The sequence below is a fragment of the Hevea brasiliensis genome, chromosome 9, assembly GCF_030052815.1.
Source record: "Hevea brasiliensis isolate MT/VB/25A 57/8 chromosome 9, ASM3005281v1, whole genome shotgun sequence".
NCBI classification, from domain to species: domain Eukaryota; kingdom Viridiplantae; phylum Streptophyta; class Magnoliopsida; order Malpighiales; family Euphorbiaceae; genus Hevea; species Hevea brasiliensis.
Window position 1 is genome coordinate 75429240 of NC_079501.1, and position 13830 is coordinate 75443069.

The 13830-nt window shown below is 37.3% G+C and overlaps 1 protein-coding gene across 1 annotated transcript in view; it reads right to left on the minus strand.

Annotated features, from left to right (window-relative positions):
- LOC110668462 (DNA topoisomerase 3-beta) overlaps positions 1-13830 on the minus strand; it is a 69291-nt gene that overhangs the window by 27605 nt on the left and 27856 nt on the right. The window contains exon 9 of the mRNA XM_021829699.2: positions 4893-4972. Within this exon, the coding sequence (XP_021685391.2) occupies positions 4893-4972 (80 nt within the window). The remainder of the gene's footprint in view (positions 1-4892; positions 4973-13830) is intronic.

Consider the following 13830-nt stretch of genomic DNA (forward strand, 5'->3'; position numbering starts at 1 on the left):
CTCCTTGCTAATTTATAAATATCTTTCTTCCCTTCTTTAGTTCCAAGTTTCTCATATAACTTTTTAAAGGCCTGTGCTCTTACTTGACTAACTGCCTTTTTTGCCTTTCTTTGCTATCTTGTACTGTTCATATGCCTCATTATTATCACATTTAGGTAATTTCTTATACCATTCCCTTTTTCTCTTCACTGCCTTTTGTACTTCCTCATTCCACCACCATCTCTCTTTTGAGGGTGGTCCATGTCCTTTAGACTCTCCAAGTACTTTTCTAGCTACTTCTCTAATCTTTGAAGCCATCTGTATCCACATATCATTAGCCTCCATATCCAGCTTCCATACTTCGGACTCGAGAAGCTCATTTTTGAACTTCACTTGCTTTACTCCTTTGAACTCCCACCACTTTGTTCGAGCTACACTATTTCTTCTGACCTTACTTGAATTGTTCCTAAACTTGACATCCAAGACCACCAACCGATCTTGACTTGTTAAAGCCTCTCCTGGAATGACCTTGCAATCCTTACATAGAGCTCTATTTGTCTTCCTAGTTAAGAGGAAGTCGATTTGGCTTCTATGTTGCCCACTTTTGAAAGTCACTAAATGTGACTCTTTTTTTATAAAGTAGGTATTTGCTAGTATTAGGTCGTATGCCATAGCAAAATCCAGGATGCTTTTTCCCTCCTCATTTTGACTGCCAAAACCAAAACCTCCATGAACATTCTCATAACCTTGTCTATCACTTCCTACATGCCCATTCAAATCTCCACCAATGAAAACATTCTCTTCATTCGGTATGCTTTGCATTAAATCATCTATATCTTCCCAAAACCTTTGTTTACTCTCACTGTCTAGTCCTATTAGTGGCGCATAAGCACTAACTATATTTATTGTTTCTTCTTCTAGTACTAGCTTTACTAGTATAATTCTATCTCCTACTCTTTTCAGAGCTATTACTGCATCTTTCAATGTCCTGTCTATGATTATGCCCACTCCGTTCTTGTTTCTCTCCTTTCCGGTAAACCACAGTTTGTACCCTGAATTACCCACTTCCTTACTTTTCTCTCCTACCCATTTAGTCTCCTGAATGCAAGCAATATTCACCCTTCTCCTTTCCAAGGTATCCACAAGCTCCATTAATTTTCCTGTAAGTGATCCAACATTCCAAGTACCTACCCTGATCCTGCTCCTTCCTAATGGGTCTCCTTCTATGATATCTTCTATTGTTTTCTATGTCTATCTTGTGTTCTGTTCCATTATTTATTCTACTATCTGTCCTCTGGACTAACTTCTTTACCCACACCCGTCCATGATGTGGGAACCCTTGCTCACTTAACACCACACCCGGGCGCCGACATGGCGCGTCACTTTCGGTGAACGCCCTACACCCTTGCATATTTCTCACTACACACGGGCTCCGATATAGGGCGTCATTAGTAGAGGACGCCCCAACGTTTATATCATTTGAATCCATATCATAGGGTGTGACGAAATTTTTACGCTGGTTGTCACCTACCGCAACCCTCCTCCTTTATTCGGGCTTGGGACTAATGGATCTAAATGTTAAACTTGTTCCTTGACAAGGGGAGCCACTAAAAGACCATAGTAAATATCGAAGACTAGTTCGCAAACTTAATTATCGCATAATCACATGACCAAACATTTCTTTTGTTATAAGTGTGGCTAGTTTCAGTTTCTTCAAACTTCATACGATAGTCACTGGAATGCAGTAATCCGCATCCGTAGATACAGGAGCCCCAGGGTGAGACCTGTCATATGAAAATGGAAGACATACAAAGATTGTTGGAAGACTAGGTAGGTTCTACCTCAAACGATATACTTTAGGGTATTGTGCCCTAATTGAGGGAATCTAATATTTGAGTAAAAAAAAAAAAAAGGAAAAAGAGTAAAAAGCAAGATGTAGTGGCTAGATCGAATGCAAAAGCAAAACACCAAGCCATGGCCTTAGCTACTTGTGAGCTTATCTGATTAAACTTAAAACAGCTTCTTCAAGAATTGATATATGGAGACGTCAAACAAATGAAGTCGATTAGTAACGATCAAGCATCATTGCATATTGCCTCAAATCTAGGTTTTAATCAAAGGACAAAACATATATAGGTGGATTGTTACTTTATCAGGCAGAAGAAAGCTTCATCAATTCAAACTAGTTTAGCACATATCCTTACTAAATTCCTCAAAAGTTCTAGGATTGATTACATTTGTAAGAAGCTGGGAAAAATGATATGTATTGGGGCAAGCACTATTTGGTTTGAACCGAAATAACCAACCGAACCAATTAATTCGGTAATTTGGTTTAGTTTATATGAAAAATCAGTTTAATTCGGTTTTATTTTTAAGAATTTCAGTCAATTTAATTCGGTTTTGGAGAAAATGATTTTGATAGAATTGAACCGATAAAAATAAATATTGAAGATTTTGAATATACATTTCTATGTTTTAGCTCAGTGGTTACATAACATTTTTAACACTTGAAGGTTCTGAGTTCGAGGCCCACCTCTCACCTTCTTTTCTTTTTTCACTTTTTATTGAAGATTAAATCCTAACCATTCATCCTTAAACAATTCATCTGACCATCCATTCCTATTATATATATTCTCACAGACCCTACCTTCTCTTCCCTTCTTATGATCTACTGCTGCCACTCAAGTCCCTTCTCTCACATTCTTTTCATTTCTGCATTTCTTCACCTCTTCTTCTCCTTCATCTGTTCTTCTCCTTCATCTTGTTTTTTAATCTCGTTCCAAGTCCAACCCAATCGATTCTTCATTTCTTCATTTCTATCAAGCTTTGCATGTTCATTTCTTTTCTTTATTTGATCATATCAGTTTAAACCTGGATCGAACAAACGAATAATTGAATCGCATAAAGGTAGTCCCAGTCTCACTTGGATCGCTTTGAACAATGTGGTTCACTTGTTTGATTCATTCCTCCCCTAGCAGAAAAGAAGACAAAATTAACATATTATTCCTACCATTAGCCTCCTTGCGCCCACAATAGATGCTCACAATTGATAGTCATAAACATCTTCATTTTTTAATTCATTTGCTACAATTTTGTAACATTGTGATTTTTAGTTAAAATATAAATTTTGTTTATCAATTTTCTATTAATGAAATTTTTTTGTTATTAGTATCAATACTGTGTTTATGGAAATTTGTAATTTTTTTCTTGTGATTTTTGTGATCTGTTGTGATTTGAGCATAAAAGAAAGAAGGGAAATTTGAAAAACTGAATATTCGAACCAAACCAAATCGATTTATGTCGATTTGATTCGGTTCGATTGTTTACATAGTTCGGTTCGGTTCAGTTTTTAATTTTATATGAAATTCAGTTTTTGGTTTATTCAAAACCGAACCGACCAAATGTTTAGCTCTAAAAATGTATACTCCAGCTTGAGGGGGAGTATTGAGATATTGGCAATGATTGTTTGCTATGATTTATGGCTAGCATTGTGCAGTGGTTGTAGGAATGATTTATTTGGTTGTATTCCATACCTATTGTATTTTAGCAATATATAACCTCATCTGCTTGAGGGAATAATCATGCTTTCCAAGCCCAATCTTCTTCTTCCTTCTTTCTTCATCAATCTCAACAGGAACAAAGGGATTGGAACAAATTCTCAATTGGTGGAAAAACAAATTCTCAATTTTATTAGATCAAATCAATTGTCAATCATAGCAAAAGTCTACCAAAATACCTAGAAAACTAAGATATTTATAGTAGAACTATTTATCCTATTAGCATTAGGAATTGGAACCCTAAATAAGAAAATACAAAGCAAATTCTAATTAGGAATCCCTAAACAACATAACTTTCTAAATAATAATAAAATCCTAAATAAACTTCCTCATTAATAAAACCTAAAGTTCCTAATTTACAATGAAAAATAAAATTAAAATAATTCCTAAATTGAATCTTTCTTGACTGCATCTTTGATACTGCAAGTATTTATCATAGTCGGCTCTAGTTAAGGTAACAAATCAAGGTACCTTATGAGTCATATTAGATAGTATGAGAAACTGCTTAAATAAGCATGATTAAACGGAGCAAAGCTTACAGAGAGCAGGAAACAACACTATAAGAGAAAATGACCAAGAATCAAAGAGACCAGGTGGGTATCTACAGCAGTATAGATGCACCTCACCGAGGCGAGGTGGCTGGAAGTGATTTTGCTGGAATCAGATGACAACACACTCTCATGAGCCGGAGAGTGGGTTAGAGGTTAGAAGTTTGCGGCAGCACATGGAGGACTTTTTGGAGACGAGACTACTAGTTGGGCAATCGGCGACAGGCACTTCTGGTGGTATGGGTGTAGCTAGTTGACCCCCAAATACCCACCAACTTGAAATAGCAATACCATTTCTTACAAGAAAGAATAAGCTTGAGGGAAAAAAATCAAAGACCTGACTCTAATAGAACATAGAAATAAATGTATATGAGAAGAATAAAGAGGAGAGGATTGAAAAGAATTGCTGGGTTATTCCCTCAAGTTTTGGGGTTTTATATATGGTTTGAAAATACATCTAATAGGATATCACAATTATAGCACATAATCAAAGCATTCACACACGCATTTACAGCTAGCATTCTAACAGAAATAGAACACATGTAACTCTATTGAGTAACTATTTCATACAGCTCATATATTACTCCAAATTTAGGGCTTAGCTAAGTTACTAGTTGGTTGAACAGATATCAAGGGAAATTCAAGCTGATATCTAATCTCTTTCCCTGTTCAGGTCATTTACATCTTAACAAATCAAAATCCAATAATATAATCCAGATCATCAAGTAATTCAAATCATAGACTTGCAAAATGAAAAGAGGAAGAAGACAACAGAGTAGTTACACTTGGGAAAGAGAGCAAGAAAAACCTGATAAATCCTTGAGTGTACAAGCGTTCAGCTAATTGCATGGCTGTTTGAGGTCCAATGCCTAATGCACTTGAAGCAACCTGAGGAAATCAAGACAACGCATTCATTTTATCTGTGATAGTAACATTCTAAACAAAGAACTTCCACTTTTAATGTTTCCATTTGGGGATAAAGAAGGAATTTGATAAGAGATAAGAAAGCAAATAATTACAGGAAAGAAGACAATTCATCTTCCTTAATATGGTAAAAAGGAAGATACTGTAACGCCCTGCAATCAAGTTGGATGCCCTTAATTTCTTTATAGAGGGGAAAAAGGGTATAAAAGGTAGAATAAGTAAGGGTTAACCCCCTTGACATTTAGCAAAACATGCTAGTACCCTTTCTTTTTTTACTTTGTGTACACTTTATCCTTCAATTAAACTTGTTCCTTTAAAATGTGCATGACTAAATTGTGCATTATTTTAAGGGAAAGCGTAGTCAATTTTACAAAATCTAAATGTTATACCATAGAAGAATCTGTTTCATATCATAGGCTTGACCAACAATATTTCCTTAAAACGGTGCAATCTCAGATCAAGCATAAGGAATGCTTTTTGAGCTCGCCCAGGTCAGCTGGGACCCATCAACTTGCAAGCTCTTAAGCCAATCTCAGCAAAGTAGAATCAAAGACTATTAGAGCTTGAGTGCAAAGCACAGGTTCACAATTAAACCAAGCAACGCAAACATTTAGGAAATAAGATTTACAACATTTTGTATGACAAACCTCTATAGCACATGATAGGAAGAAAAGAGAAAGGGGAAAAACTCATTATGAAAATTTATTAAAACATTTACTGTTAAGATTGATATGAGCATTCAGGAAAGGTGCTTCACACTAAAATCTCCAGGAAAAAGGGAATAAGCAGTATGGAATGGTATAGTTAGCCTAGGCTCTCTAATTATCAAAGCTTATTATTGTAATTTTGGGTTTCTTTTGTTACTAGTTTATAAAAAGAAAACCCTACTCTCTATATGAAAAGGCCTTCATAGTGAAAAATCACAGGTGACTGCAACCCTAGACATGGGCACATTGCGAACAACATAAAATTCCTTTTGCTATTACTGTGTCCCACTTTATATATACGCTGTTCTAAATGTTATGTGTGTGTGTGCGTGTGCCGGGGGGGGTGGGGGTGGTGTTGTGGTCATTTTAACATTAACTCAAAAGGGAAAAGCTTTGAGCAGCTATTCAAGGTTAAACGTTTTAAATAACAGAATCAGACTAAATTGGTAGCCCATATTGCGAAATGTTTTTCAACTCAACTCAACCAAGTCTTTATCCCAAAAATTTGAAATTGGTTATATGGATTCTCTTTCTCCACTTTAAACGATTTTGGATTAAATCCTCGAAAATGTGTAATGTTTTTAGGTCATGTTGTACTACTCTCCTCCAAGTCAGTTTAGGTCTACTCCTTCTTTTCTTTCTATCCTCTAACCTAATGTGCTCTACTTGTCTAACTGGAGCCTCCGTATGACTCCGCTTCACATGACCAAACCACCTCAATCTCCCTTCTCTCAACTTATCCTCAATTGACACCACTCCTACCTTTTTTCTAGTACTCTCATTACGAACTTTATCTAGTCTAGTATGGCCACTCATCCACCTTAACATTCTCATCTCCACAACTCTTATCTTAGACACATACGACTCCTTCAGTACCCAACACTCACTACCATATAACATGGCCGGTGGTATGACTGTACGGTAAAATTTTCCTTTCAACTTATTGAGAATCTTGCGATCACATAAAACTCCCGTGGCACGTCTCCACTTCAACCATCCGGCTTTAATCCTATGACTAACATCCTCCTCACATCCCCCATCTACCTGAAGGACTAAGCCGAGATATTTAAAGTGATTACTTTAGGACAGTATCACTCCCTCTAAACTAACTCCTTCCCTATCACCAATTCGGCCTTCACTGAACTTGCAATGCATGTATTCTGTCTTCGTTCTACTTAACTTAAAGCCCTTTGACTCTAGAGTACTTCTCCAAAGCTCTAGCTTTCTATTGACTCCTTCTTGCGTCTCATCTATCAGAACTATATCATCCGCAAACATCATACACCAAGGGATACTCTCTTGTATATGTTTCGTTAATTCATTTAAAATGAATGTAAAAAGGTAAGGGCTTACAGCTGAACCTTGGTATAATCCAACTGAGATAGGAAAATCTCGTGTCCTCTCCCACTATGTGCACAATAATAGTTATTCCTTCATACATGTCTTTCAACACTTGTATGTACCTAATAGATACCCCTTTTGTACTAACACTCTATAAGACATCTCTTGAAACACTATCATAAGCCTTATCCAAATTGATAAAAATCATGTGTAAATCTTTCCTCACATCTATATATTTATCCATCAAGCTTCTAATAAGAAAGATTGCTTCCATAGTTAAACGATCGGACATGAAGCCAAATTGATTCGGAGAGATAGAAGTATCATGACGTAATCGATCTTCCACAACTCTCTCCCACAACTTCATAGTATGGCTCATGAGTTTAATTCCCCTATAGTTTGAACAACTCTGTATGTCTATCTTATTTTAAAAAATAGGCACTAAAATACACCTCAATTCATCAGGCATTTTCTTTGAATTTAGAATCTTATTATACAATTTAGTTAACCATGCCACTCTCATATATCCCAAACACTTCCACACTTCAACTGGCATTCCATTGGGTCCACAGGCTTTACCCACTTTCATTCTCTTAAGTACTTCCTTTACTTCTAAAAATCTAATCCTTCTAGCATAATTCACATTCTTTTCTATTGCTCTGTAGTTTATATTCACGCTATTACCATGTTGATTATTATTAAAGAGATCATCAAAATAATTTCTCCATCTTTCTTTAATGTCCTCATCTTTCACTAACATTTTTCCTTCTTTATCCTTAATGCACCTAACTTGATTGAGATCTTGACATTTCTTTTCTCTCCTCCTTGCTAATCTATAAATATTTTTCTCTCATTCTTTAGTTCTAAGTTTCTCATATAACATTTCAAAGGCCTGCGCTCTTACTTGACTAACTGCCTTTTTTGCTTCTTTATTTGCTATCTTGTAATGTTCATATGCCTCATTATTATCACACTTAAGTAATTTCTTATACCATTCCCTGTTTCTCTTCACTGCCTTTTGTACTTCTTCATTTCACCTATAGTTATTAAAGGTTCAAGCCGCACTAAGGCGCCGAGGAGTCCTGGAGCCTAGGCATAAGGCGCAAAGTACAGGCGCGCGCCTTACTAAGGTGAGGCGCAAAGTAAAAGATTTAAAAAATCTATAAAAGTCAAATAAATGTGATACTTTTTCTTTTTTTTCTTTGGCATATTGAATTGAGTTTGCTGGTTTGAGGTTAAATGATAGTCATTTTTGTCAATAAAAATGCTCACTAAAGATGGAAATAAATAAGACATGTCTTTCTAGAATCTTGTGCCTGGAACAAAGGCACACACCTAGGCGCATAAGGCACTAGGTTTTGAGCCTTGTGAGCCTTGAGCCTGAGGCGTGCCTGAGGCCCGCCTTTAATAACTATGCCACCACCATCTCTCTTTTGAGGGTGGTCCATGTCCTCTAGACTCTCTAAGTACTTTTCTAGCTACTTCTCTAATATTTGATGTCATCTGTATCCAACATACCATTGGCCTCCATATCCCGCTTCCATGTTTCAGACTCGAGAAGTTCATTTTTGAGCTTCACTTGCTTTACTCCTTTGAACTTCCACCACTTTGTTCGAGCTACACTATTTTTTCTAACCTTACTTGAATTTTTCCTAAACTTGGCATCCAAGACCACTAACCGATGTTGACTTGTTAAAACCTCTCCCGGAATGACCTTACAATTCTTGCATAGAGCTCTATTTGTCTTCCTGGTTAAAAGGAAGCTAATTTGGCTTCTATGTTGCCCACTTTTGAAAGTCACTAAATGTGACTCTCATTTTATAAAGCAGGTATTTGCTAGTATTAGGTCGAATGCCACAGCAAAATCCAGAATGCTTTCTCCCTCCTCATTTCGGTTGCCAAATCCAAAACCTCCATGAACATTCTCATAACCTTGCCTATCACTTCCTATATGTCCATTCAAATCTCCACCGATGAAAACATTATCTTCATTCGGTATGCTTTGCATTAGTCATCCATATCTTCTCAAAATCTTTGTTTACTCTTACTATCTAGTTCTATTTGTGGGGCATAAGCACTAACTACATTTATTGTTTCTCCTTCTAGTACTAGCTTTACTAGTTTAATTCTATCTCCTACTCTTTTCACAGCTATTACAGCCTCTTTCAATATCATGTCTATGATTATGCCCACTCCGTTCTTATTTCTCTCCTTTCCAGTAAACCATAGTTTGTACCCTGAATTACCCACTTCCTTGCTTTTTTCTCCTACCTATTTAGTCTCCTGAATGCAAGCAATATTCACCCTTCTCCTTTCCAAGGTATCCACAAGCTCCATCAACTTTCCTGTAAGTGATCCAACATTCCAAGTACCAACCCTGATTCTCCTCCTATCCTGTTCCTTCCTAATTGATCTGCTTCTATGATATCTTCTATTGTTCTCTATGCCTATCTTTTGTTCTATTCCACTATCTGTTCTACTATCTGTCCTGTAGAAAGAGATGATTCTCATATATTTCAATTAATCTGTACATGGGTATTTATATACAATTGATTCCTATAATTGTGTTATACTAATTAGGAAGAAATCCTAAATAAGAAATCCTAAATAGGAATACGAATACGTAATATACACGTAAATAATATAATGATTGACTTTCCATAACACTTCCCTCAAGTTGGAGCATAGATGTTAATCATGCCCAACTTATTATAAATGTAGTCAATCCTAGCTCCATTGAGCTTTTGTGAAAATATCTCCTAACCGCTCTCCGCTTTGATATGTCCTGTTGAGATGATCATTGTTGAATTTTTTCACGAACAAAGTGACAATCAATCTCAATATGTTTGGTCCGCTCATGAAATACCGGATTAGAAGCAATATGGAGAGCAACTTGATTATCACACCACAATTTCGCGGGCAGGGAGGTCTTAAAACCTGTCTCATCTAGTAATTGAAATATCCACATTACCTCACATACCGATTGTGCCATGGCTCAGATTCGATTCAGCACTAGATCGAGAAACTACACTCGCTTCTTGCTCTTCCAAGACACCAAATTTCCTCCAACAAAAACGCAATATCCAAAGAGTTGACCTCCTATCAACCTTAGATCCAGCCAGTCGGCATCTCAAAAACATTCAACATTCAAATGCCCATGATTACCATATAACAAACCTCTTCCCGAGCTCCTTCAGATAGCACAAGATTTGTCCCAAGGCTTCCCAATGAGCAACGCTTGGGGAAGACATAAACCGACTTACCACACTAACGGCATAAGCAATGTCAGACGAGTGACAAGAAGGTAGTTCAATTTTCCTACCAATCTCCTCAGATCTCTCTGGATCTTCAAACAACTCACTATCCCCGCTAATAGCTTGTAAATTTGGAGTCATTGGTGCACTACAAGGCTTAGCACCTAATTTTCCTGTCTCATTAATAGATCAAGGACATATTTTCTTTGAGACAAGAAAATACCCTTCTTACTTCTCATAACTTCAATACCCAAAAATACTTTAATAATCCCAAGTCTTTAGTCCAAACTGGGTTTGGAGGAAGGTTTTAAGAGATGAAATACTGCAGAGTCACTCCCGGTGATGATAATGTCATCCACATAGACTACTGGAGAATTAGACCAAATTTCGATTGCTTATAAAATACCGAGTGATCACACTTACTCTTTGCATACCAAATTCTGCATCGCTTCACCGAATCTCCCAAACCAGGCCCTAGGACTTTGTTTCAAGCCATAAAGAGACTTCCAAGCCTACAAACTTTATCCAACTCCCCGAGCAACAAACCTGTGTGGTTGCTCCATATACACCTCCTCCCGAAGATCACCATGAAGGAAGGCATTCTTGATATCCAATTGGTGCAGGGCCAATCATATGTAGCTGCTAAAGAGATAAACAAGCGAATGTAGTAAGTTTAGCTACAGGAGAAAAAGTGTCGAGTAATCAACCCCATATGTCCGAGCATATCCTTTTGCTACAAGGCGTGCTTTTAATCTAGCCACGTAACCATCAGGATTTACTCATCAGAATACCCATTTGCAACCAATAGCTTTCTTACCAAGTAAAGGCAACAGCTCCCATGTACCATTAGCATCTAAAGCCTCCATTTCCTCTTTCATAGCAAAGACACCACCAGATGAGACAAAGGCCTCACCAATGATATTAGGGATGGGAATAGAGTCTAAAGAAGTAACAAAACACCGAGAACAAGAAGACAATTGATTATAAGAAACAAAAGAAGAGATAGGGTAAGTACATGAACGCTTTACCTTTACGAAGAGCAATGGGTAAGTCTAGATCGTAATCATGATCGATGAGGTACAGGATCTCCCAACGAAGTAGCCGTGGAGGATCCGAGTCGAATCTCCAATCTTACGAATAAACATGAACAACGGAGGCCGAGTAGGTCTAGAGACGGAAGAAATAGGTGTGAGAGAGGACTAGACATTGGTTGACAAGATATATTAAGATATCATCTTTCTCCCCGACTCTCATACACAGATAATTGAGAAAAAATGGAGTGGACTCAAAAATGTGACATCTGAGAAACAAGATAACGATTAAGAGTAGGAGAGAAACAACGGTACCTTTTTGGATCCGGAGTACCAAGGAAGACACATTTGAGAGACTTTGGATCCAATTTAGTAACTCATGGACGAACATCACGTACAAAACAAGTACAACCAAAAATACGGGTTCAACGGAAACAAAGATTTTGTAGGAACAAAGCAAGATAAGGAATATCCCCATTAAGGATGTAAGAAGGCATACGATTGATCAAAAAACATGCCGTAGAAACTGCATCAGTCCAAAAGTGTTTAGGAACTTTCATCTGAAAAAGAAGAGCACGAGTTACCTCAAGAAGATGCCGATTTTTTCTTTCGGCCACGCCATTTTGGGATGGGGTATCCACACAGGAAGATTGATGAAGAATGCCATTTTGTGTCATATAAGACTGAAATTGTGCTGAAAAATATTCTTTAGCATTGTCACTTCTTAATATGCGCACAGAAATATTAAATTGAGTTTTGATTTCATTACAAAAGGCACAAAAGATAGAAAACAACTCAGAACGATTCTTCATTAAATATAACCAGGTAACACGAGAATAATCATCAACAAAAGTAACAAAATAACGAAATCCAGTTTTAGAAGTAACAGAACAAGGACCCCAAACATCAGAATGAACTAACTCAAAAGGGGATGAAGCCCGTTTATTGACTCTAGACACAGAAGACAAACGATGATGTTTTGCAAACTGACACGACTCACATTCTAGTACTGATAAAGATTGAAACTGAGGACAACTTCTTCATGGTAGACAAAGAAGGATGACCCAATCTACAATGAGCTTCAAGAGGTGTTAAGGTACTGGAGCAAACAAGCGATCGCGGTATATGATTTTCCAGAATGTAGAGACCACCTGACTCACGTCCTCTACCAATAATCTGCTTCGTCGTAAGATCCTGAAACAAACACTGATCAGAAAAAAAGGAAATAGAACAATTTAAGGTACGAGTAAGTTTACTAACAGAAAGTAGATTAAAAGAGAAATTTGGTAGACACAAAACAGATGACAAAGAAATTGACGAAGTAGGATTCGCAGTTCCAGAACCCATGACACAAGAAGTAGAACCATCAGCTAAAGTAACAGTAGAGGAAGTGGGATTAGACTGAAAAGTAGATAGAAGACTAGAATTACCTGTCATGTGATCTGTTGCACCAGAATCAATAACCCATTTGGATGAGGAAGACACAAGGCATGTAGTGGATTTACCTGACTCAGTGATCGCAGTGGTAGGCTTTAGAGATGCCTGATATTGGGAAAACTGTGCAAAATCCTCTGCGGATACCAAAACAGTTTTCTCAGAGGAAGATCTCAGAGAATCCTCTCACGCCATATTTGCCATCTGCGATCGCTGATTTTTCCTCTGAAGTTGCGACAATTATATTTTGTATGGCTGTGCTCATGACAATAATAACAAATGACTCCTCTTGAGTCCCGATTAGAACTAGCCTCTCCATTACGCTGACATTACTTCATGTTCGTAATTCCTCCTCTACTTCCTCTTCTATTACCCCGTTGTCCATTTGGATTACGGCTAATAAGAGCACTACCGCGTGTGTGAAGATTGGGTACTCTGCACGAAGGACCTGTGTGAATGTTTCATGCAAAGAGGAAATCTCGTAATCGAAAGAATCGAGATTTAGCGTCTCATACTCAAGGAAGGCACAAGAAAACTCATAACACCCATTGCTCCGTTGGGCTCTTGAACTTTCACATCGTAACTAAAAGGCAACAATACATTAAGTTCCTCATATACCCGTTTAAAATCCATAAAATAAGCCGTGAGAGACTTATTCTCTTTCTCAGCACGGTAGAATGCCTTACAAACATCATAAATACGGGAGATATTCCCTTTACGTAATACGTAAAATCTAAGTAATCCATCAATTCCTTAACAAATTCACAGTGATTAATTAAACTAATTACCTCACTGTGAATCGAGTTCCGAAGCTGCAAAAACAACCGAGCATCCTCCCTTAGCCAAGTTTGTTGTGTATCATCAGTAGGTGGATCTTTAGTAAGGTGATCATCCTTATCAATGCTACGCAAATAGACCCTATGATCTTACTCCACTCCAGATAATTCGAACCATTAAGTTTGTGTTCCGTGATCTTAGTCATCATCGGAATCACATCGGAAATAACATTCTTATTGTCTGCCATTTGTTGAGACAAAGAAAACTAACCGAAACGC